The sequence below is a fragment of the Poecilia mexicana genome, unplaced genomic scaffold (assembly GCF_051168715.1).
Source record: "Poecilia mexicana isolate PSO_F unplaced genomic scaffold, ASM5116871v1 scaffold_5, whole genome shotgun sequence".
Classification (NCBI taxonomy): domain Eukaryota; kingdom Metazoa; phylum Chordata; class Actinopteri; order Cyprinodontiformes; family Poeciliidae; genus Poecilia; species Poecilia mexicana.
Window position 1 is genome coordinate 7,281,659 of NW_028263374.1, and position 26,093 is coordinate 7,307,751.

At 41.8% G+C, this 26,093-nt stretch overlaps 1 protein-coding gene across 1 annotated transcript in view; it reads left to right on the forward strand.

Moving 5' to 3' along the window:
• Positions 1-12,541: 12,541 nt before the first annotated feature.
• The window catches only part of lrig1 (leucine-rich repeats and immunoglobulin-like domains 1), a 45,408-nt gene continuing 31,856 nt past the window's right edge, over positions 12,542-26,093 (forward strand). The window contains exon 1 of the mRNA XM_015012669.2: positions 12,542-13,518. Coding sequence (XP_014868155.2) covers positions 13,316-13,518 — 203 coding nt within the window. The 5' untranslated portion in view covers positions 12,542-13,315. The remainder of the gene's footprint in view (positions 13,519-26,093) is intronic.

Below are 26,093 nucleotides of genomic sequence, written 5' to 3' on the forward strand. Positions count from 1 at the left end.
GTCAAAGTTCCGACCTAAATCCGACTGAGAACCTGTGGCTTTGATGGATCACAGCAGATGCTCTTTGAGTCTGAGCAAACCAAACTTTTCAGGTACATTTCTGTTCTCTGTGAAACCCTGCGTGGACAGCTCTGTGTTGGTCCGTCACGTAAAATTCCCCATGAAATACTGTGAAGTTTGCTTGTGACAAGACAACATGCAAAATGTCCGACGAGTATGAATGCTTTTCCAAGATACCAGTATGTAATCTACCACTGGTGTTAACTGTGGTCATAAAGGATGTGCCGTCTCAGTCGCAGACAGCTTGGACTGAAAACCAGCCCCTGGTCGGCGTTGAACATGTGGAACTGTTGAAAACGTTTTCACGCTCCTGCTTTCAAACATTCTTAGGTAGGCATGCTAAATAAGCACAACAAATTCAGAACAGGAGTGCTTACGCGCGGGTACTTGTGTGTATGTATGTGTGTGTGTGTGTGTGTGTGTGTGCACAAGTAGAAACGGGGAACATCCGGCAGCGTTTGACCCCAGCCAGCCCATCTCATCCTGTCTGGAGGTCAACCAGTCAGTTTGATGACCCGGCGCTTGGTCGCTGCAGTGAGGATCCAGAAGAGTGTTAAAAGACAATTTATCGCTATAATGAGCTAATGACGAATAAATGCAACCTGCTGAATGACCTCAGCTGTGGAATAAAGGTTTACAACCTGGAGCTCAGATGACCAGGTCTGATTATTAGAGAGGATCTGTCCTCCTCTGATAATCCAGGCATGTGCAGCGGTTTACAGACATGCAACCCATGGGAGTCCAGCGCGACCGGTGATTGGTTTAATTTGAAAAGAGCTTCGCTGTTGGATCCTGGGTGTCAAAATGAACAAACTCTCTCAAAAAGAGGATTTGCGCTCCAATGAAGCTCATGTAACAGCTCTTTAAGCGGGAGTACCTTGGTGTGTTTAGGTAAGCGGGGAAATGGGATGTTCTCTCGTCTTTCCCATTCTGGAGAGTGGCAAAGAGAGAAAAACCATTCCAATGAGATTTCCTTTTCTTCTTCCTTCAGAAAGCTTCTTTCTTGTTGTTGCTCTTTTTAAATTCAACTCTCTGTCCGTTGCAGCCTTGATGCCAGAGCGACAGTCCAAAAAAAAGCTATAAGGAAGTTAGTAACAAGTCTAAGGTAAGATCAACAGCACTTACAAAATCTTTTCAGCATTTAGAAGACGAAAATGCGCGTCTTTCTGATGCTATCCGCACAGTTCCTGGTTAAAAAAAAAAAAAAAAGATTGAGAAAATACAAAATTACTGAATTTTCATAACTCATAAATCATTCTTGACCAGAAACAACAACAACAGAAAGATGTTCTACAAAAGGTAGATTCAAGCGCATCTCCTCTGTAATTCCTCTAAAAGAAACTTTCGCAGCCTGACAGAGAACACAGGCAGGCACATGTCACACACACACACACACACACGCACGCACGCACGCACACACACACACACACACACACACACACACACACACACACAAGTCACACACAAACAGCCCGCAGCACTGCTCTGTGGGTTTTAAGTGTGCATAACATGGCAACCATTATCCTATTAGTGACAGCAGAGGCCTGGGGGACTGTGAGAGGAGCGTGAAAAAAACAACTGGAGGTACAATCTACAGAAGCAACAATCCATAAGGTGCAGGGGGAAAAAGCCAAAGATAAAAAAATGACAGAAACTGTAAAGTATTTAACTGGGATTTTATGTGATAGACCAATAAAAGGTAATACACACATATTTATGCAGCCTTTACTGGTCTTCAGTAAAATCCAGAGATGAGATCAGAGCAAAAAAAAGGGATAACACTTTATTTGAAGGGGGGTGAATAAGTCTGTCATGACACTGTCATAAACATGACATAACACCTGTCATAAACATGAATAAGCCTTCATGAATATTTATGACTGTTGTCATAAAGCGTCATTCGGTAAATTATGACACTTTTAATACAAAGTTGACATTATCCAAAATGTCTTTGTTATGACAACTTGACATTAACCAGGAAATCATTACTGTTTAAACTTTACCTTTAATAACATAAAGTTACCTAATTTTTAAAGTGCAATCAGTAATACTTTTATAACAAATTTATATCAGTAATGATTTATTGGTTAATGTCAAGTTGTCATAAAGACATTCTGAATAATGTCAACTTTGTATTAAAAGTGTCATAATTTACCAAATGACGCTTTATGACAACAGTCATAAATATTCATGAAGGCTTATTCATGTTCATGACAGGTGTTATGTCATGTTTATGAAAGTGTCATGACAGTCTTATTCACTCCCCTTCAAATAAAGTGTTACCAAAAAAGGCTTTGTGGGCTAACAGAGGATCACCCTCTGAATTCAAATTCAATTCAATTCAAAAAGGATTTATTGATCCCAAAGGGAAATTAAATGTTGCTGTAACGCATATTAATTCAAGGTTCTTCAAAGAGTTCTTGTAGATGGTGTTGGCTGTGGGCAGAAAGTCTCTCCTGTAGCAGTCTGTATTACAGCGATTTTGAAGAAGCCTCTGACTGAAGGTAGTCTGTTTTTCTGAAAGTCTCTTGAAGAGGATGGTGAGGGTTGTCCATATTTTCTTGATTTTATGTGAAATCCTTCTTTGCGTCATCATCTCCAGATGTTCCACAGTCGTCCCCAGAACAGAACTACAACAGAACCAGAGCAGAACCAGCCTTCTTTATCAGGCTGATGAGCTTTTTTAGGTCCCTGGTTCTGATGCTGCTGGCCCGACAGATGATGGCTGAAGAGATGACTCTCTCAACAACAGACTTATAGAAGACATTCAATGTCGTTGTGCAAAGTTTGAAGGATCTTAGCTTCCTTAAGAAATACAGTCTCCTCTGACGGCTTCACCCAGTCCAGTTTGTTGTCCAGACAAACACAGGTGTATTTATATTCCTCAGCCACCTCCACTTCTTCTCTCCTGGTGGAAATAGGGTTTGATCTAACCCTGTTTCTCCTCAAATCCATAACCATCCTCTTTGTTTTGTTCACATTCAAGATGAGATGATTGTTTTGCCCCCCCCAGACACGAAGCAGTCCACCAGCTCTCTGGACTCAGCTTCTTGTCCATCTCTGATCAACTGCAGTCATCGGAGTATTTCTGCAGATGTTGGTCTTGTGTGAGAAGTCTGAAATGTACAGAATGAAAAGAAATGGTGAGAGTCCAGTGTCCTGTGGTGCTCCTGTATTGCTAACCACCTGGTTAGACACACAGTTCAGTCTCACAGACTACGGCTTGTTTGTCGGGTCATCATAGATCCAGATAGTTGTTGACGCCTCCTATTTCTGGAGTCTTCTGGAGTTTCTGACAAAGCAGGTCAAGCTGAATTGTGTTAAATGCACTGGAGAATTCACAGTGCTGCCTGCTTTGTCCTGATTACAGTAGGTTTGTTGAAGCAGGCGTACGATGGTGTCTCCAACTCCAACTCCATGGCGACAGGCATTTAAGGGGATTTTGATATGTGCCTGTCTGCTTGTCTGCTTACTCAGGTGGGCAAACAGGAGCCTCTCCAGGACCTTCATGATGTGGGATCTCAAGGCTACACACTCTCTCCACAGTTAAACATGGTGGAGGTAGGCTCATGCTTTACAGGTTTAGGTTGGTGCACATTAACCCTCACTACATTTTCAAGATATTTACTGGATGGGGGGAGAAAAAAAACATAATCCATGCATGTTTCCAAGTCAAATTGATGCACTACTTTGTGTCGGTCTATTCAAACTTACATGGGAAACTGCACTTATAATGTGTGGAAATGAGTAAAGCGTTAGGTGGGATGAAGACTTTGCCTAACAAACTCTGACGAGTGACGTTTGGAGAGCAGAAAAGAGATGGAGTGAAAGACTGCAGCTGCAAAGAGATTCCTAAAGTTGCTCCGCATCTACAATTTACTCATGCAGCCTGGATGAAGCGTGAGAGACTGAAGTGCGGGGGTTTCGTACTGTACCGAACACTGCATTCGAAAGCTCTTTCGGCATTCTCTTTGAGCTTTGAAGAGGCCCCTGCCAAGCCTGATTTGGCCAGCATCTGCATACCTCTGCTCCAGAGTCAATCTTTTCCTTTGAACTACCCAAATAATAGACTACGCCGAGCGCTTCATTATAACATGCTAATTTCCATTACGAGTGATTAATCCGAGGTGCTCTTCTCCTCGGCCGTGGCCTGAGTCCAAGCGCACAGTTGGGGGCGAGATGACGGCCTCATGCAATCTCCGAGCTCACCCCCATTCACCTTCCCTTTTTCTTCCTTCCGTTCCCTCCCTAGCCCCCATTCCTCTCTCTCTTTCTCTCTCAGTGGTATTCAGCTGCCCCCTTTTTCCAGAGCTCCTTTTCATAAGGTCTCTCTATTGAAGTCGGGGGGCGGGGGGAGAAAGACTCAGCGGCAGCAGCTGGCCACTCTTTTCTCCCGAGCAGGTATACAGGGGCTGGGAGCTCTCTGCATGAGTGAGCCTCGCTCCTCCGGCTCCATTCAGCTCTGCCTTGGCCTCCTCTATTCACCGAAGGCTCTGCACTTTGTCAGGAGCAAGGGAGCGCAGGAAAGGAGAAAAAAAAAAGAAGAAGGAGGGATCAGCCTTTTCTCCCCTTTGTACTTCACACAGCCATACAGGCATTCCTAAAGCCTCCGTTAATGAGCTCGGCCGTGGAGTTCTGGGAGAGAGCGGGGCAGGTCGGGGGGGGAAAGGCGAACAAAAAGTTTGATTGATTTCTGTTCAATCTCTTCCTTTAACTGAATGCCAGTCTTGTGTTCTTTAACCTATAGAATCGGGATTTGAAAGCACATTCGCCTTGTGCGTACCTACTTTAGAGTGAGGAGAGAGCGTTTGGAGGATTTGAGTTGTGTGTTTTTTCTTTCTTTCTTCGTCTTAGTCACTAATTTTTGTGGCTCCAAATCCGAGGTGGAAATGTTGCTTTTTCCCCACTGGCTGGCAAACACACCCTGTTTTGTGGCATCAGTTAATGCTCCGAGTAATTGCCATTTCTCCACAGCTAATGATACACTCAAGATAGTGTAATGATTCTGAATGAATTGCTTGTAAACATACACAGCACACACCACAAGGGGAGGCCACATGGGTTAGCAGTAAATGGGTATCCAGTTACCTCAAATAAATTCAATTTTCCACCTCTGGCCTGCAGTTTTATTGAGTGTGTTAGAAGCCCTAATTGGATTTAAGCTGGCGGTGCCGTTCCGATTCAGCCACTCTGTGGATGCCGCAGCGCCGGGCCCACGCGGAATAAATCATGAAATATGACAGGTCACGTGTGGTTTCACAAATTCAAATTTCATGGGCTCGGAAATAAATCAGAGATTTTTTATTCGTAACTTTAATGTTACGTCCATTAAAGCTGAATGTATTTTATTGGGATTTTATGTGACCCATGAGACCAATAACTGTAAAAGTAGGAAGAAATTAATATGTTTTTTTTCCGTTTTTTTTTTTTAAATTACCAAACCAATAAAATTCAAAAAAGTGAATTGAAATTAATTGTTAACGTCTTAACACACATAATGCTGCCTGGCCGTCACCTTTCACAGATTGCAGCAGAAACATTCCTCCGGTGGAACAATAGTTTGTTCTCGGTCACCGCTTCTATTCGAAAATATTCTTTCACAAAGGCCTGTTGAAAACAACCCCTGTCTGTCAGAAACACACACACACACACACACACAAAACAAAAATGGAAAAAACAACAAAACCCAAATGAAACAACAAGCTTGTGACTTCATCTTTATCTCAGCAGGGCGAGGATGTGAGCAATGTAGACACCTGTTGAAAAGATGTGGAAAGCAACTGCCATTTTAGTCCTGCTCTCAACAATGCATACCTTCGATTCAGCTGACACGGTGAGTTGAAGTGTGAGCGCAACAGGCGGGCTGGGACGGGGGGAGGAGCTCCTGTGGCCACGCCTGCCTCGTAATGGAACAGGTTAGAGAGGTGGCGCTCATCGTTGGGCCGATGAGCTGGGAGAAATTTGGCAGAAGCTCGGCCTGACTCACTCCTGTCATTTGACAAGCACTGACGGTAACAAAAACAAAAATGTTTGCAGTGTTTCGGTACCTATAGAGGCAATAAAAACAGCGAGTGCTGTTTGTTTGGACACCTGGTTGCGCCGAAAAACAATGCATGTCAGCCATCTTTGTTGGAACGGAGTCCTAAATTTTATTTTATTTTTTTTAATGGCACTACCTCTGGGATGTATCCGATTAGTTTATGGCTCGTTTTGTTCACATACTAATTACAAGTTAATTAGTAGATTTAAGGCGGTTCAATGAATTTAGTAAGAGATTTTTTTTTTTTGTTAATTGATGGCTACGCGTGCCATCAATTTCCCAAATGAAGGTGAAATAATTTGGTTTACTTGCCAGCTGCAAAACAGTCACGAATAAGTCATAAGGACTGGCTTTATGGCTTTTACCCTGCAGTGTTTCACAACTTCAGCAGACATAAAAGTCATGATGAAACACGTTGACAGTTTAAACAAAGTGTAATCCTCATTTTTCTTTTTCTAAATAGTTTTCAACAGCAGATATTTGTCACAAAGCAAACATCTTCTATGTCTCACCGATCCTTTTGTAACGCACAGTCCTGCTGGTTTTATTTTCATTAATACCAACTGACTTTAGCTGGTGTGCTCCCTCTGAAAAGCCCTTTTAAATCTGAGTTTGTGTCTTGCAAAATATTTTCCACATCTTCACCAGTCCATAAATTGCAATGTTCGTCTTAGTCATAAAAACTGAGCTGATTATGAAAATGTACAAAAAGGATTGAATTGCCCCTGGGACATATTCAAAGCACCCTGTTCATTTGCATCACTTTATCTTAAACATGTGAAATTCGGTACACTTGTAGAACTTCCCAAAACCTTCCAAAAACATCCTCTTGGACTCTTGCATTACAACAAACAGGAAGTCGGCCATCTTGGATTGAATTTTCTATCTTTACCTCGTTTTGGCCGTTTTACGCAACTGATAACAATGTAATAAGCTGTAATTTGCTCATAAAAAAAGGCTATTACAACTTTTTCAGTGAGAGACGTTGGACAGTGGTGTGTTTGAGTGGCATTTAGAAAGAAAAGTTCCAATAAATAATTTATTACTGTAGATTAGCATTGGATTGTGTTAGATTATCCAAATAATACTGAGCAAAGTGCCAGTTTTATAGTTTAAGCGTGTGAACAAAAATATGTACAACATACAGAGAAGGAAAAACAAGAGCATTTACTAGTGCAAAAATAACTAAATAATAAAAACAGACATTTTAAATTCTTCTTGTATTATTATTTTGACTTCTAAAGTACAAATACTAAATCTAGCTGGAGCAGATTTCTACACACTTTTGCTCTTTGTATCAAACTGAAATAGCTGGTTATTTAGTTATTTACTTACCAACTGAAGCGTTAAAGCTGCTTGGGTGGAGCTCCTTCAGTTTTATTCCACAGCTTTCCAAGCCTATGTAGGAGCAACTGATGGTGTGCAGCAACGAGTGGGAGAGGGGTAAGCAGTGATTCACTCTATACTCCATATGGGAAAAAAAAAAAATACTCCAACCACTCTGACAGTTTTCATGCTGTTTGATTAAAACGACCATAAGCGTTTGTTTTGAAAGCATAACTTTTTAAAACCTCGAAACTCGAAACTGGCCTGCGACAACAGCAGATATCACGGTTTGAATGCACGGCGCGGTCATGGTGGATTTTAACGTTAAGACCTGTATAATTTCCCTGACCTCCCCAGTAAGGAGCTAGGTTTTTCCGATGGGCCTCATACCTAATTCCTCAGCTAGAAACCTGGATATTCTGAGTTCCTGAGTTCAAATGAAGAGCATTGTTATTTCATTCTGCTCTCATGTGCCACTTCACACTTTTTACAGCTACTTTTTCTTCTTAGTGTTCACATCACATCTAAGATTTAAAGACACGACCTCCCCCATACCCCAACCCAGCACCCCCAAAAAGCCAAGAGATTGTGCCAAACATGGGTCCAAAACGAGCCAAGCGAAAGGACTTGAATTCAAGTGAGGACGGTGCCCGTGACATTTTGTATTTTCTTACCCTAAACATCTGCACTCCAACCCCGAGGATGAATCTCACGGATGGTAGCGGGCGTGTTGGCATCGACCGAATCCCACCTAACCTTTTCTGCTTCCTATTACTGAGGCATATCCACACTCCTGCAACACCCGTTAGCCATCCAGCCCCAGTATGACGAGTTGGCCAGGCTTCACGCCTTTCCATTTTACGCTTGATGAATGGCTGCAGCAGATGGTTTGTTATCTTTGAAGATTCCAGGGAGATGAGCGTGATAAATTGCTCCAGGCTGGAGCCACCTCCCCTCTTTAACACCACCATCGCCATCATGTTACACTTCCCAGACCTAAAGAAAGTGAAATGTGATCAATATGTCTTTGACTCAAACACCCCTTGAAGGAGCTTCCTTACATTTTGTGAATTGCCTGCAACACCAAAGTAGATGGCATTCAAAGCATACACAAAAAAGAAAAAAAAAAACAGACCTGGGGTTGGACTCACCTGGTTCCGTCATTAGTCTTTTTATAATGGACTTCGGTCACACAGCAGGACACAATTTAAAAACGAATAAGGGTAAACAATGAAACTTTGCTATAGTAGTGAAACTCTTGATTCCCTATTGACAATGTTGATTTATTCTTTATAGTCCTAATCAATAAAAAGCAAAATATTTCTGTCAGTTTAAGAGTGTGAACCTTCAAAATAAACCTCATTCAAAATTATTCACAAAAATAAACTGGTGTGGAAGGTCTTTATATTTGCTATTCTCTGCATCATTATATAAATAACCAGCCTGGAAATCTTAATGCTTGGTGCAAATATTGGACCCCAGATTCATCAAATCTTAAAGTGACTTTGACTCACCTATTTTTTTATTTATTTTTTTTTAATGTCCAACCTTGAGAGATGACTGTCCTCATCATGGAGTGCCCTTCTTGTTAAACTTATTTGTAAGCCAGGTCATTTACAGCAGGTCATCCATCAAGTAAATCACATTAAAAGACGTGTCAGCGGTCCTCCTAAAATAGACACCCGAAAGTACCTTCGTCCACATACCGTGCCTGTTGAAGGAACATCAAAATGTAAGGTTGGGCATACTTGGGATAGCTGTGACGGTAAACCACCACCTGCTAATAATGTGTGTACACACAACAAATGCTGTGGAATAACAGATTAGAAACAATAAAGTAAAACTTTATCATAGCCATCAGTGGACATTTATATACACTATTTGGCCAAAAGTAACAGCTTTGACTCTTCTGGGGATCTACAAGGTTTACGAATCAGTTTATGGAAATCCTTTGTCCATCCTACCAGAAATGCATTCATGAGGTCACAAATCGATGTTGGATGGAAGGACTGTCTGTATTCATTTAAATTGATAGAAAAAGTAGTTCTGTTACATTTAGGTCGGCATAAAATTGTCCAAAATAAACTTATATGTGATACTGAAGCTACATGGTTATAAAATGGTTTGCTAACAGGTCGGTTATGAAAGCTGGAAAGGCCTAAATTGTGATGTGTAGGAAATTATGTATGTTTCTCCAAAACAAGCAAAACTGTTTTTTTCTCAAGGTTTTGCTGCGTCTGCTGTGTGTTTGGCACCACCTGTTGAATGTAAGTTTTGATGTCATTATTGAAGTACACAGTGAAGTAATTAAAAACAGACATCTTGGTGTAGATATATATGACGAAGTGTAAGTGTCACAAGTGTTGGTGCAATGACAGACCTGCAAGTTAGTCTGCACAGTAAACTGGCAATATATCTTGACGTCGCAATACTGGTGTGTGCAACATTCATATGGTAAAGATCTGTGTGGAGTACAATAATTATTGTCTGGCATATTCCAAGTGTTATGAACATGCATTTTTCATTCTGACATAATATTTAGCCAGTTGGACAGAGTGCTCAAGATGCTAAAGGTCACAGAGGAAACACAGATGCAGAGGAAAGAGTCAAATCTGTGTATTGGTCTTTTCACCCCAACATTTGCTAATATTATCACCAATCCAAGATTTTCTAATACCGTGCAGCCCAGCTGGAAAGCATAAATTCACCATGAGACTGAGGATGTTATGTTCTCATATTTGCACCAGAAGTGCTCTATGGATGTTTTTAGGATTTGAGGTTTAGTTAGCTTTCGTACAACACATTTATCATCAAATCAGGGTGTGTGTCAAGTTGTGTGTGTGTGTGTGTGTGTGTGTGTGTGTGTGTGTGTGTGTGTGTGTGTGTGTGTCAACTTTATGAAATAATTATGCCCTTAAACTCATAGGGAATCAGTTGAAACTTCACGGACATGTCGCTTTAACGTCTCAAAATGTAAAAAAAAAAAAAAGAAAAAAAAAAAGAAAAGTTCTTTAAAAACGTCCTTCGTAGCAAACCCTTCCCTCGTTCCAAAGTAATACAGGTTCAGCACACACTATGAGAGTCAGTTGTTATTTTTTCGTTTTTATCATTGTAGTCATGCTTTAACGGAGTCTCATTTTTCATTTATTTTCCTTTCCTCCATTAGCTGGAGGCCTCACCTGCGGGCCAATGTGCACACATACCCGGTGCAATGTGAAACCATTGTCTGTTTACTGGCAATGGAACAAGGAACTGTGCCACTGAACTTGCCTGCAGTGCTGCAGGTGCGAATATCTGTGTCCTGGCTATTGTGATTAATGGCAACGAAACCTGGGCCTTCGCCCAGCACAAAGTGATCACAATAGCTCTGACAAAGTCAATCAAAACAATCTGTCAGTGCCAAGAAAAAATGTGACGGAGAGGGAAAGGGGTGGGGGGAATGCTCATGAGGCCAGGCTGGCTGACAGCACTGCTGATTTATCACAGATGTGCATTTCTGAGACCACGGGCAAACATGATTTTAGCATTTGGGAAGAATTTTTTGGCTTTCATGTGGCCTTTCACAGGGCAAGTTCAAATAGAAAGATCAGTACGGATGGACAAAACACATGGATGCACTCAGGGTCTACATGTGTATGCTCAGACACAACTGGACAAAATATTTGCAGCATTTTTGCGTTGCAGACAGTGGTGAAAGAAACACTTATGATTCTCACATCCAGCATTAAAAGACTTAAAAGTGTGAACTGCTCTTCGTTGTCTAGATTAGTTTTTTCGAGTAGTAGGTTGCTTCACTTTGCAGGATGACTCTATGAGAGGAGCTCATTATTACATGTTATTATTAATGTACAATAAGCCCGAAAGTATTCAGATCCTTGATAGATTTTGATTTGCACTTATTTTATTCAATCAAGACGTTTGTTTCTGATGTGAAATGAGACAGACATCCCCTAAAGGATAAGACTGTAATAGTAAAGTAATATTAGTTTTGGGAAAAAGATATGTATCTTTCTTTATTTCCATATTTACATACACAAACACACGCGCACACACACACACACACACACACACACACACACACACACACACACACACACACACACACACACACACACACTATATATATGTATATGATTCAGTAAACTCAATTTCCTGAGTGAAACACAAATTAATTATACCTATGCTGATGTTTTCTAGCCTTTATTTCTGTGTAATCATTTCCAGCTTAAATTGAATGAAACACAATAATTATTTGAATATTACAGCAGACCAAAAAAAAAAAAAAGACAGAAATGAGGACTCACACTCACTGATACCTGGTTATTACTTTTTTTTTATCTGACAAACATGTCTAATCAGAATCCATATTGTAATTTGTGGAAAATGTAATCCCTATTTATGAGACTTTTCACATATCTTTACCGCACCAATTTTTTTTTTTTAAAACCCATTGTAGTTTAATGCAGTCTTGAATACTGATGTCATGTAAGCTGACTTCATGAGAGGATTAAAGGCAGCTTCAACTATAACTTCAACTCTAGTGATGCACCTCAGAAAATAAGTGAAGTAAATTTATCAGAAAGAAGATGAGTGAAGTCTGCATTTACTGGATGACTTACAAAGCATTAAACTGGGAGTAAAATCAGTTTTTGAAACTTTCTTGATGGCCCTTTTGAAAGTGTTTGACTAATAAGGTCAATGTATCTAAAGCTTTTCTTTCTCTTTCAAATGCCTTGTGTAACAGAGCCTTGTTTACTACTTCCTTTTTGTTTCACATGTAAATGTTGGTGTCAGAATGGAGTTATTGGGGGCATTCAAACCAATTATGTTATTATGGCTTGTTATAATGCGATTACAGGGACTGAGCTGAGGCTGATTGTCTCTTTAAGAAGCAGTGAGAGTGGCCGGGGGGGGCGGTGCGGTTTCACACCCTCGGGTGGGAAACATAGGCGGAGCCCAGCGGGCGTTGAGTGACAGCCGCTCAAGGGTTCTTACACTCCGATATGCGGGGAGAAACCGCGACGACCAATCACGTGGCTAGACAGCCCACCCAGCAAATCCTAACAGCCAATCAGAACGAGCGACGGGAGGATCCTGGGATCGCTGTTGTGCTTCCAACGTGGGACTACGGAGCGATCGCCCACAAAAAAGGGAAAAGTAACTCGGCAAAGGAGAAAACTCATGGTGGTCAAAGCACGCTCGAAAGGAGGAGGGGGATGCAGTTTTGTTATTTATCGGATCCTCTAGATTTTGTGAGCGCAGACTGCACCTGACGAGCTGCTGGTGGAGTTTCTTTGGATGGTACCGAGTCCGTGTTTCAAAGTTGGATTTTATGCGGTTCAGATTTGGAGGAGAGCTCACGGAGCAGCGCTCGACTTGAGAGCTTTAACCACTGTTTCTAACTTAATTACTGAATATCTTTTTTTTATTTTTTGGTGGCGAACCGTTCCAACTCCGCTAGAAGTTTGTGCTATAGGCAGATTTAAAGACGAAGAGCAGCTGGAGTCGGGCGCAGAGTGTCCTTTAACATTTGGCTCCTTGGTGTTTTCAAATGTAGTTGCGAAGCCAACTCTTTTACCCTTTTCAGACACTTTTTCCTACTTTATTTGAGTTAAATGTTTCCGACAGTCCACCTTAGTTTATTTTGTGAATGTTCTTAAATTTTACTCCTGCGTCGGACTCCGGGGGAGAAAGTTGGGAGTAAAGATTTGTTTCAGAGATGAATTCCGCTGAGAGGGACACACAGGTTTTTTCTACTATCGTTTGTGCCACTAAAAGATAGTTAATGAGCTACAAAGGGTTTTTACTTTTCCCTAAGCGAGACTGATAAATTCCCAGTCTGTGGGCACCGGGAGAGCTCCGCGGCCGCGCTGCTATACTGGATACAAAATGGCGGCGTCCCTGGGACGGCTTGGATGTGTTTCTCACTGTGTTTTTTATTTAATGTTGTCGCTGGAGCTCTTAAACTGTTTTGGACTGAGTTCGGACGCACCTTGCCCTCAGAACTGTACCTGCAGCGGGGAATCGGTGGACTGCAGTGGCCTGGAGCTGATAGTCCCGCCTGTGGACCTTCCAGTTGGGACCGTTTCCTTGTAAGTGCCCCCTAAACTATTTATTGACCAGTCCATAACGGGGTAAGCGGGTTTATAAAGGGGAGGGAAAAAACTTCGCAACTAGATAAAGATTTTCTTTTGATGGAAAGCAGAGGACACGTTAGGGAAGGGACTTTTCCGTCTAGAAATCTGAGCTGGAGAAAGAATTTCTTGCTTGCGTCCATACCCAGCCGGTCAAAGGCATAAGCAAACTAAGCAGCTGCTCTGGGCCCACACACTGAGTTTCAACGCCTTCCATTAGCAGTTTTTAGTGAATATACTTATGTGCCCCCATTTGTTTCAGCTCTGGCTGGTGGGGTATGGGTTACGGTGATGCAACAAAACTCCTCTGAACAAATCTGTTTCGTAAACTGGCTTTTCCTTCTCGTTTGTCTATGGAATTAAAATTAAAATATTTGTGATACCTTATTTGCTACTTGTAATTTTTTTTTTAACTAGTTTGAAGAACACACATTGCAATAGTTAGCTGAAACCTGTAGCCGGAAATACAAACGTAATTCTCACTGTATAGGTGTTAAGTTAGTAAACTTAAGTGGAAAAATGAATTGACTTGCATATTGAAGAAGCCTAAAACTTACAAAGATTACTTGACATGCTTACATTTTCTCGTTACTTTCAAGTTACTATGTTCATTTTAAAGCATTGAGTAAGAAAATTAACTTTGGTTGGTTTTTTTTACAGTTCATTTGCATCTTAAATTTAAATCTTAAGCCTTACAATAGTTTTAAATGTACCCTAATCACACCAGCAGGTTCTCCGCAGTAATGGACCCCTAAGAGCCCCTGAATGGTCACATAATTTAGATGTAAAAAGTACAATTAAATTAAAATTATCATTATTTATCATCACTCATTCTCGACTAAATTTCTAAGCACAACGCAAAATGCTTTGATTTTCTAAACTGTATTATTTTTGCTTGATGTAAAAGACACAAACGTATAAAGATGGATGATATAATAGAGACATCCATTGGGCAGGAGTGAGTGATAGCAGTCGTAAGGCCCCCCCCCCCCCCCCCCGAGTCAGATTCTGTTGAAGCCCCCAGAACATTTTGGGCCGGCTCTGTGAGTGCAGCTGCTATAGCAGGTATAAGTCTGGGATGACTAGAACTAGTCTGCTACTTTTATTAAATAAACTGCTGCATCTCTTTCCTTCTTTTAGGGGCCATGCCTCAGAGAAAACTGGAAAACGATATCTTCCAGAAAGAAAGGAACAGTTATATGTGGCTCTCTGGTGCTGAATATGACATAATTACACAGCTAAGGACAGCTCTAGTGTTGATTATGACTTAATTACACACATTTGGCGCAGGATAATTTACTACTTTCTGGTTTTTGCCTATTTCGTTGGGCTTATTTGGAGCAGTTTAGTGTCAGCTTTATAACGACATTAAACTTTATGTATATAAAAAGGTGTTATTTACACTTAAAATTTCAGATTGCTGTTAACATTCATTTGTCTGTTGTACCTGTTTAAAAGCGTCAAAGTTTTTTTTTTTATGTATAACACTTCTGCAGTATATTTTCATTTGAAATCAATTGACCTGCTAAACTTACTGCCTTTTCCAAAGTCTAACATAAGTCTGTTCCTAGAGCTAGAATGAGCAAACGTGTTTGCTTTTGTTGAGCAAACAAACATGTCATAACAAATAAACCCTCGTCATTATTCCCCTGAGATTAATGATGAGTATTATCCACATTTCCTTTTCTGCCTTGGAAGCCATAGCTCACAAATTGAATTTGTAGTAAATAAATCAGCTTCCCGGCCAGGGTACCACTGACAACAGTCGATACCTTGTCTGTCAGCTCGTTAAGGAACATTAGCTGCTTTGGGACATTTTTACTAGCCATCCTCCAGTGTGTTTGGGTGCTTCAGCTACCATCCTGCTGACGGAGACAACTCGTCCAAAGACAACACCGCTCTCTATCCTCCCCCTGAAGCACGAAGCGCGGCGTCTTCTCCAGCAGTCGGTCGATAATCATGGGTGACAATTAGGCGTCTTGTTCCAGGGTTTTCCAACATCTGCTTGTGTTTGGTTCCCGTTCGTTGCCGGAAACCTGAGGTTCAAGACCGAAGGACCCGAGCGCTGCTCCGGCTCCTATAGGTTCCCGCTCGCAGCAGTTTATCTTTCCCCCTGTGAAGTGAGGAATGCAACTTTCTTTTTTTTGTTATTTTTTTAAAAAAGAAGCTCTCTCCAAAGGTGAATAATGGAGCTTGCGCCCCGTAAACTGCAGTTTATCATGCATGCGCTCAGACTCGGATGGTGGACGGCGGCTGTCTTACTGTGGGACAAATGTTCTGCTTGAAAACAGCTGCTGTGAGTCCAAGCGTCGCTCCAAGCCTTCTTCTGTGTTATCTCCTCCAAGCCTTATCAGTCAAGATTTAAGCGGCCGCAGCCTTTTTGTTTTCAAAGGGAATGGCTTTATGGCTGTGGATTATCTCTTGAAACACCTAGGGTTGCACATTTGAGCTAGAAGGGAGATAGTAACTTCATGTTGGCAGGCTGCTCAAAGGGAGAAAATGCTATTGTTCTGGAGTCGGTGCATAAAACAGTTATTATATGGTTCCTTCAAACCCAAAGAAACCCCAGTAGAGTCTTTTTGACCCATTGCCAGGTGCCTGAAGTGCTTTATCTAATGCCTACTTCACACGGCAACATTTTTATGCAGAGTTTTGTCCAGATTTTGACCTTCCGACAGTCTTAAGGATAACCCAAATTATCGGGATGGCTCTTAAGATAATCTTAAGAGACACTCTTTAAGTGTGTGATGTGTTAAGAGTGATCTGGTCCGTTCAGAATCGGGGGATGTTGGATTGTCTTGGCCTGACATTACAGCATGTGTAGTGTTCCCGGAGGAGAAACAAGAACACGGCCTGTTGAATGTGACGTGTAGCCAATCAGAAAGCGAGGTGACGGAAACATGGAGGGAAACCCCAAAATACGCAGAATGCAAAACGACTTTGTATTGTTTTTTTTTTTTTTAACCCATAAAATATCGCCATTGCTTCTTCCCAGTCCGCCATCTTTGTTTACCCTGAACTCACTTTTGGTCTTGTGAAGTTTTGCGAGATTTTTCCGTCTGACATCTGAATGTTGGCGAGTGAAAACCGGTTTTTGTGTGGTGCGCCACACGCTGTACGACCAAATCTATAATACCTTTATCGCCGTATGTGACGTCTCTCGGATTTTGAAAATCGGCCAACAATTTTAAACTGATAGTTGTTCATTTTTAACTCTCTTCAGAAAGATTTTTTGACATTTTGTGTCTGCCATGCCTGGCAGTAGCAAGATGGCTGGACTTTTGATGCAGGTTATTAGTTACTCCTACAAGAAGGTCGTGATTAAGTGCAGTTCTCTTGTTTCTGTGTCTGATTCTAAGTTTCATATGAACTTCTTTTACCAGTTTCCACAGTCAGCCATAAGAACGGAGGACCCCACTGTGGAATCGTTTATCTCTGTGAGCCCTAGAGGAGAGGTTAGCCGTAGCTCTACGGCTGCTAGGAAGGATGGTATCGATTCCACTTTTCCTCACTTTCTGCTTGTCAAGATTGAGCAAAGGGCTGTGGCCAGAATCTAAGAACAAAGATACAATTTGCAAGAGAGTCTGACTTAAAGACATTTTCTAGACTGACAAGAAAACAAAATGTGGTAACGAACCCCCCTGTTTGACCTGGTATTTTGGGTTAATACATTGAAACTGTGACACTCTACAGTCTCACCCAGGCCTTTTCTTTATCTATTAGAAGTATCTGTTTATCTACTATGTGTGACTGAAGTATTCACCATTCAAAAATAATTCAAAACTTTAAATGAACCTCCTGTTTTCGCTATTTTAAGATGGTTGGGACTGTTCAAGAAGGAGGGAATAAATCTTGCAAAAGAATCATTTTCCTTACCTGATAGTGTGGTGGAGTGACTGTGTCATGTTGTCACTTCAGCATTGCCCTTTAAATTTGGGTATAATAATTTAAACAAACAAAATTTAAAGTGAAATAACTGTCTATAACAGATGAATAAACTCTCTTTTAAAACTTGCCTGCTGTTCTTTAGTGGGTATTGAAAATCAAAATAAACCTGGTTGAAGTTGTTTTAAACATCCATGTTCTGACTACTTCCCCGTTTCTGACTCCTCTGCAGGTTAAATGTGTATCATTATGAATCGTTCTTAGAAATGTAACCGCCTCCTTATTTTTCTAACCTAACTCGATCGATTCAGAAAGACAAAAAAAAAAAAAGAGAGGAAAAAGTAGCTTTTGATGAGTATTTGTGCGGAGAAGATGGGTTGCCAGAGGGCAGGTTTTAGCCTGCAGCTCATCCATCACTGGCACAAATAAGGCCGCAACTGTTGGTGGAAGAAAACAAAACAGTAATGCTTTCCAGCTGTCAAAATAATCACCCCTCAGGACCCTGATTGTAACGGTCCTCCATGAACAAAGGGCCTTGATGAGAATTCAGGCAAGCAAACACGTTGGCACATCCGCTGCAGGGCTGGCTGAGCCAGCAAGGGACCTAGGGGGGCCGAGGCGTTGGGGAACACCACCATACGGACCTTTTTATTCACTGCTACTTTAAGTAGCCTCACATAGTAACAATGCTAACCGTCTACTATTACATCATCGGCGATTTGTCCGGCTCTGTCTTCAATCACAGATCTTTTACACTGCTTAAACACACCCTTGTGCTTTTGCATATTATCTTCATCAACCACATGTGTTGCTGTTTTTCATTAGCGCTCCTTTACATTTAGCAAATTGACCATCAGCCTCAGAAGTTTGTCTTCGTCTTCGTGATTGATGAATAGCCCAACAAAACACAAAGCAAGCAGTCTCTCGCGCGGCCGCGTACTTCCTCTCAGGAGTGGTGTTTTATTTTATTTTCAGCCAGTGTAATGTGTGCAAAAAGCATTTTTACCCACAGTGCCACTGGCGTAATGGGATTCTGTGAGTAAATAAAAGCGTGAGTGTTGCTGATTTTGGCCCGGATTCGCTGCGTTGGGGGGGGAGAGAGATCGAGGGGGAGATGAAGCAGATACCAGGTGTCTGTCACTGTGTCTGGTGCAGGAAAGTCCTCATGAAAGGCTACAGAGTTTAATGCAGTCTGGATGCATTTTCATCCACGTGTTCTGAGCTTGAAGAACACGCAGTTGTTCTTCAAGCTCACTTATCAATGTACCCTTTGATTTCTTAAACTTTGAAAAACTTTTCAGTCTTGTCCCTCATTCGGCTCTATTATTGAGAGAGCAGAAGAAGTAGCCAGAGTTTTCTGTGGCCATTTAAAGCTGCTAAACCTTTTTGTTACTTTACAAAGTAGTTTTTTTTTTTAATTTTTTTGAATATTCTCACAACTGGATAAGCTTGACGATCTGTACTGTGGTATTTAATTGAGCTGGACAAGACATCAATGCAGTCGTTCGATATTGGACTGTTTGGATGGAAATTTGATAAAATGATATGATTCATGTGGCTTGTAATTAAATATTATCTGCCGAATAATGTATTTAAGCCAGTTGGATGGGACTGTATTCAACAGTTATTGCATTATCTCTTTTTTTTTCTTAATTTAATACAAACCTTAGTATTTACACCAGAATTTACAAACAAAAAATGAACACAAATTAACAAGATCTAATTCCTTTACATCCAAAATAAAAGCAACAATTATTCCTACTGCTGCTAGAATATGACATTGATTATTACATTTTTAAATTAGTCAAAGTTATTACTTTTACTTTTTGTCAAAATTTGTCTGTATTACAGTGGATGGAGAAGTTGCAGCTTTGTTCTGTTGCATTAGTCTAAACGCCAGGTGGCTGTAGAAAACTTTACTTTCTCTGTCAACAAATTAAAGGACGAACGGGTTGAAATAGTGGGTCTGAAACCCTTGGCCTACCTTTTGTAATGGTAACTGACCCACGTCTACAGCCACTTGGACCAGCTAACCACCTAATACAAAGTTGTTAGTCTGCCAGTTTGTAAAGAGCAGAAAAGCAAAAAGAGATGAAATTCTTAATTTATCAAATGTCTCTAATGTCTCTTATTCCTCCAATTTGTCTATTGAAATAAAAATAACTCTTAAAGGTGATGTTATAATTTTAGCAGTTGTTGCTTCTCCGCTTTAAATCTGCGAGCACTAAATGAGGTGATGTGCTTTTATTTAAATTTCTGGTGTAAATACTGTTGTATTTTTGTTCATGCTCTTTAAATCTTGGCTCGTGCCCGCCAGCCACACCGATGTGTTGCAAGCGAGCCCTAAACTGTCGCCTTCAACCACACTGTGGAAAACCTTACTAGTGGTGAGCGCCACCACCTCCAAGCAGCTGGCTCTGGCTGCTTGCTACCCTCAGGAAATGGAATCGGTGGTTTCATGACGGCCATGGTGGTAGGAGGCGCAGGGGGTGCGGCGTCAAGGGGGGATTAAGTGTCAAGGTATGCGAGGTGGAGGTGGGGGGAAGTGTTTTGTCATTGTGAAGGTCTGCCGCTGCCTTCGGGCTGGTTCCACTTGTTGGGAAAAGTTATGTCAGCGGTCAGAAACCTCAGCCACCGTCACCCACGTCGTAACATGCATGGGTGAAGCCAGAGGAAATGAAACGTTACAGGCCAGTCTGGTTTTAACGCCACATGCTGTCAAGAGACGGTATACATCGTCCTAGCGTGGTTTTTTTTTTGTTTATACCTTATTCCAACCCACTGCTCGGTATGGAAAATATGTAAATACGCAAGCTTTTGAGCGTGACGGACGGGGGCGGACTCGTGCGCGGCGCGTCATGTTCGAAAAGGAAAGAAAAAAAAACAAAACAACAAAAAACTCCACGAACATTTCAGCGGTTTGGGCAGAGATGCAGCAACAGCAGCAGCACTCAGCAAGGCTGAGCCCCTTGTGGTTTCTGGGGCATTTCTCACTCCACAGCCTTGTAATTTTGTGGTTTGGGGAGTGATTATACCCGGTTTGTTTATTATCATAGTTTTGCTAGCCTTATGACTCGCATGTCCTCTGGCGGATATTTTAAAGTCCCAACTCGAGGCTTTGGGAGAGTTTATTATCGCTGGCTCTGATTGTTATCAGCTGCTCTTCACTTTCCCCTCTCTTATCTTGCTGTCAGTAAAAGGCATCAGGAGTTTCCATTAGGAATGTTTAAAACACACACACACACACACACACACACACACACACACACACACAAAGGCAGACAGTTTCTTTTTTTTTCTTTCTCCATTGGTTTTCCTTTGACTATGTGAGACAACTCGTGCAACAAGTTGGCTGCGAACAACTTAGAAAGAAACAGCCGAGGATGACCCACTCTTTGAAAAAGTCTGATAGAGTGAGATAAAGTCTGACAAATACACGAAGATACGGGATGAGCCCTTGGCCTCGCTCCGGCTTTGATGATAATCAAACAGCTGCTGCCACAAGTCATTCTGGAGGAATTCGCTCTGCAGAATAGATGGCACTTTTGTGAGGACAGCATACAGTGCCAAGTCTTTCAGGGATTTTTTTTTTCTCTCTCAAAGTCAGTGTCTACAAAGGGAAGTTGATCAATGAATCATCTGTGAAGTCTCAACATCTGGTAAGAGTTTGGAAATCTGGAGGAGATTGGAGGGGGGGAGGTGGAGGACGACAGCGTGACTTGGAGGGAGAGCGAGAGGTACCACGTAAAGTAGATCGACTTCTGACTGGAAAACACACATGGCTTCAAAGGCTGGGGAAAAAATTGGACCAAATACTTTTATTTTGGACCCTGGATCCTTTTATTTATTTATTTTTAGCTTTCCTGAAGGGTTCCTACGTAGTATTAAAGTCTGGAGTTAGTGGACGTCACTTTCAAGTTTGAGATAAGAATTAATTAAATATGGAAAAATGTTTGAGTTTTCTTGATTTTACTGATCTAGTAAAATTCTACTTTTTCCCATTCTAACCTTATTTATCAACCGGATAAAAAAGGTCCACATTTACTGTAGTTCAAGTTTAACAAATACGTCAAAATGCTGAATTTCAGCAGAACATTCACAGTTTTTTTTTTTAAGCATTTACCTATAATTCTTTGAAAGACACTGAAACATTATGTGCATCTACAGAAGTCGGTTATCCTTTACTACTCGCCGATATCAGCAACCGCTGTGGGATTCCTTGGTTAATCATGGATTCCATTATGTTTGTTAAATTCAACGATTCCTTTGGCGTTTTCCACATTGAGGAAATCAGCAGGCCCTGTAAACGTCGTCTTGAAAAGCTGAGTTGAGTTTCAGCAGCCACTCGACCTGATTCTACAGACCTGTAACCACTCAAATGCAACTTGTCTGAAAGCATCTAAAAAAGGAACACATGAACTCATCCTTTTTAGTTTTCCCTATAAAATTGAAGAAAAGCCTTCCTTGTTCTTCTAAAACGCATTTCTTGTACTGTCTGGTGAGTTTTGTGTGTCATCATTTGCACGTAAACTATAGGATATGTGAAGAAAATCTTTTATGTTTGATTTGTTGCATTGAAACATGTTCTTTTACCCAACTCTCTGCTCTACATTTCAGCATTTGTTTTAATTATTTGGGGCTCTAGATCCTGTCAAATCAGTGTTTAAAATTGGACGGGTTGCTGAACTGGATCTGATGTGTGTTGGTAACAAAATAAGTGTTCCTTTTGGACATTTTACAAACACAAATATTACAGAGCACAAATTGTAATTTGACATGTTTTTGATGTAGGGTTATCCATAATGCAGTCCAGATTTTCCAAATATTTGAGCTCTAGTAATAGAGCTGGTTATTTCAATTTTATTATTTATGATAGGTACCGAAAAACCCAAAGTAAATGTTTAATTCTCAGGTGTCCAGAATGTTGGAAAAAACTATCAGGGATAAAATTGGGAATTGGATACTGGGAAGGAACGAGATTTTGAAGTGACAGATTTGCAGGAACTGTGTTTCCACCATTTATGTTTTCCAAAAGAGCTGTAAAACCTCAGCGTCTAGCAATCTGTACTTGAAATTATTACCATCCCTGGTAATTATTGCTCTGTGAGTAAAACAAACAACATTGCGGGGGTGGGAGAAATTGGACAAAACAATCTTTTTCCGCACTTTGAAGATAAGAGCAGAAGGTCAGCCTCGCTTGTAGTACTGTACCAATAGCCTAGCTAAAGAGACATAGCGTGTTTATGTTATTCTTTCAGATTAATTGGAGACACTCATTTCCCTCTGCTCATAACGTCTGGCGCCATTTGTAACAAATTACATTGTCATCTCATCTGAACCCGGGGTTTAGTGCAGGGCCGGTGTGCCTGTGGGGCTAGCATGCGTGCAGCGGGGACTTAGCAAGTCTTTGTGGACCTCTTTAGCCTCCAAGCCGGGCTTGGTGGGTCTGGCCACGGGTTCACGCTGCGCCTCGGGGCTAAGCGCAGGGTTTCTTCTGTCTCGCGCCTGTTTGTTTGGAGTGCTCTCTCCTCCCATCTCCTGCTCCCCCATATTCCCCCAAAGCAGCAGCAAGGAAGAACACGTGGCTCCAAGATGTGGGCCACCTTCAGAATCGGAGCCAAACCTTCCAGGCCGACTGATTTTCAAAGCCTCTCTCTGCTTCGTTGTTTGGTGTATTGTTGGGGTGGGGAATGTGTTTGTTAAATATGATCTCTTATTGCTTTTCCAGGATTTTTACGCCTATTAGTGTTTTGACCAAAATTTAGCTCATCAGATTTATCTTTATTATAGCAAATGTTTTCGGCTGGCATATGCTCATCTAAGCTGATAAGAGACCATCCTCCCTCCGCTCCCTCGCTGCACGACTTGTGTGTAAATTGGAGCGGGTGTTAGCTTTGTGTACACTCTCACTGCAGTTGCTGAGCCATAAAGCGACCCCTTAATGACGGGAAGAGCGGTGCGTTTGTGTGCGTCTGGCTCTCTGACGCGCAGGTTATTCTTTGACCAGCTTTATGGTGCTCCGAAATGGAGCACATTAAAGGGCTTTTGTCTCGCAGCGGGGACCCGCATTTGACTCATCACTGACATCACTTCACACTTTCAGCGAGCAAAGTTCACTCCCTGCTTATCTGCTGAAGAAACGGGAGAGATAATGGTGATGCATGCCTGTTATGTGCGAGTGTCCCCGCTCCCTCACTCCCCACGTCCTCCTGCAAACAGACTGTCCGCTGACTTACAAGCATGGTGTCATATGTTGTGACATCACCACTAGTACTCCTACTGTATGACCGCAGCAGCCGGACCACAGCTATTTCTTTTTTCTCTTCAAGCCTCTTAATGAGTTTTCGTTGTGACATCAGCAGAATGGTCCAGTGTTGAAACGTCTGCTGCAGGCTGAGATCTGCTTTTCTTCCAAAGAAAGTCACTCAGCAGGATGTGGGTTTTATGAGCTTCGTAATTTGACTTTTGTAGAAGTTTATTTGAACTTGGTCAGGATTGAAGAATGGTGCCTGGTGTTAAATGTTAACTTTCAACCAATGTAGCAGGGCTTCGACCCAGAGGTGTACAAGTTGTGTCCCAATGGGAGTACAATGGGATGAACTGTGGCCTCCCCTCCAGTAATGACGGATCTGGTCCAGTTACATTCCTCTAAACTCATACCAGTGGCGAAGTTGCTCTGTCATCCCTTCCTCACTCGTTCAATTCACCTTATCGCGACGCATCAATGTTTGTTTAAAGGTCCCAATTGACGCGTATGTTAACAGAATGCACTACAACCCTCTCAATGTTACCCCATAATGCCTTGGTCGCAGTGGAGAGACTGGCAGATTAGCATGCTGTCTGCAGTAAACCGTAATGTAGCCTTAAGGCTCCAACATTCTCGGGTGTACTTCTGAGGGGATTCAGCGGATGACTGGGATTCATAGAGTGTTCTGATTGCCTACTTTTCTCGGGACAAATTGCTTTGTCTCCCACAAAACAAACTGATACTAGCAAGTTTGCTGAGCCAGTTTGGCGTCTAGTCCTCTTTCTTCTCCACCAGGGCATCCAACGTACTCTCGTTGACCGTTGTGCCAACTCTCAACTTAATCAGTTTGGTGTTGCGTGCAAAACAGTTTGATGTGAACACAGTTTCCCGACAAGCAATTTACTAATATGCGACACAGAAGCTGCAAAGGCAAAGTTTGACGCTGACATAAAACTTTGCCTTTGCGCCTTTAGAGACTCGCAAAGGAATTGTCTGGTAACTAAGACTAGATCTGCTGCTCTTCCACTCTGAAAGGAGTCAATAGAGAAAGTTCTGGCATCTGAAAAGGGCAGACAAGTTCCTCTGATGCTTTCTAGATATCTCCTACTGTGAGAAGAAACCCAGAACTTGCTAGATGGACTATATATTCATAGTCTAGGAACACCTTGGGGTCCCCAGAGATGAGTGCGAGAATATTGCTGAGGCCAACAGGGTTGGAAAAGCCAAGAATGGATTCACAGACAAATTGCCCAAATTTGACAGGATATTTAGAGATGTGATTGAATTTGTGGTGTAGTGAAGGCAGTTATTTTTTTCTCCTGGAGTTGAGTTCAGCGAGCTGAGTGGGATTTGATCGACGAGATTGGGAATGGGGCTCCTTTATCCCGGATGAGCCTTTACTCTTCTTATATCAGATCTCTGGACCTTCTGCTGACGGGAGACAAGTTATGTTGACCTTTGGCTGATTGATTGCCTGCCAACAGTTTGTTCAAAAATAATAATAGATCATACCGGCAGACGGCACAAAAGGCTTGAAAACAGTGGGGAAAAACAGATTTTGGTTCCAGGTCAGATCCAGTTAGTCTTGCTTAATAAAAAAGCGGTACCGCGAAATTCAACGCGGCATTTTTCGATTACGTGGCAGAGATTCCTGGTGGATAAACCTTAGAATCCGAAAGGATAATGTAGCAATTATTTTTCCTGAGATTTAGTTTGTTATTTAGTTTGTTTTTGTCGACATCTATCTCCACTTGCTAATCAGCCAGTAGCTCTGATTCCGTCACAGCAGTTTCTTCCACAAAACGGCCTCCAAGGGCTTAAGGTCACTTTCTGGAAAGCATTAACTTACCCTCCCTCTTTTTTTCCTCAAGAGGGAGAAAGGGGAGCTAAGGGGGGGAGTCGTTCAGGCAGGAAAGCCGGTCTTATCACCATCTCCTTCCACAGTAGGTGTTAAAACACTGTGAAACTTATCTGATCTGATAGGTAAGAGAATAAATCTGTCTGAAACAAGTGGAGGGGAAAAAAGCCTATGTTGTGTAAACACCACAGGTGGCTCAGAGAAAGGCACACGCATGCCTGTGTACCGACACAAAAGACCAGTTTCGTTTGTTGCCGTGGCCTTTGGCACCTGCGTGGCAGGTTTAGCTCTCAAACATGCTTCTCTTTTTGTTTCTGTGAGTCACCCTTTTGTTTGTTGCGCACTTGTTTTTGTTTCAAACTTCAGTCGTGAGAGAGTTGATACGTTAGACGAGAAGCTTTGCGACATTTCTTAGTCAAAAATTGGGTTGAGAAAAGTTTTTGTCTGTTCCTGGAGCGTATGAATCACTCTCCGTAGTTTACCCTGTTAAAGCGCGAGCGTGTTTACGCGTTGGCTGATTATACGGACCTCCAGGCAGAGGCC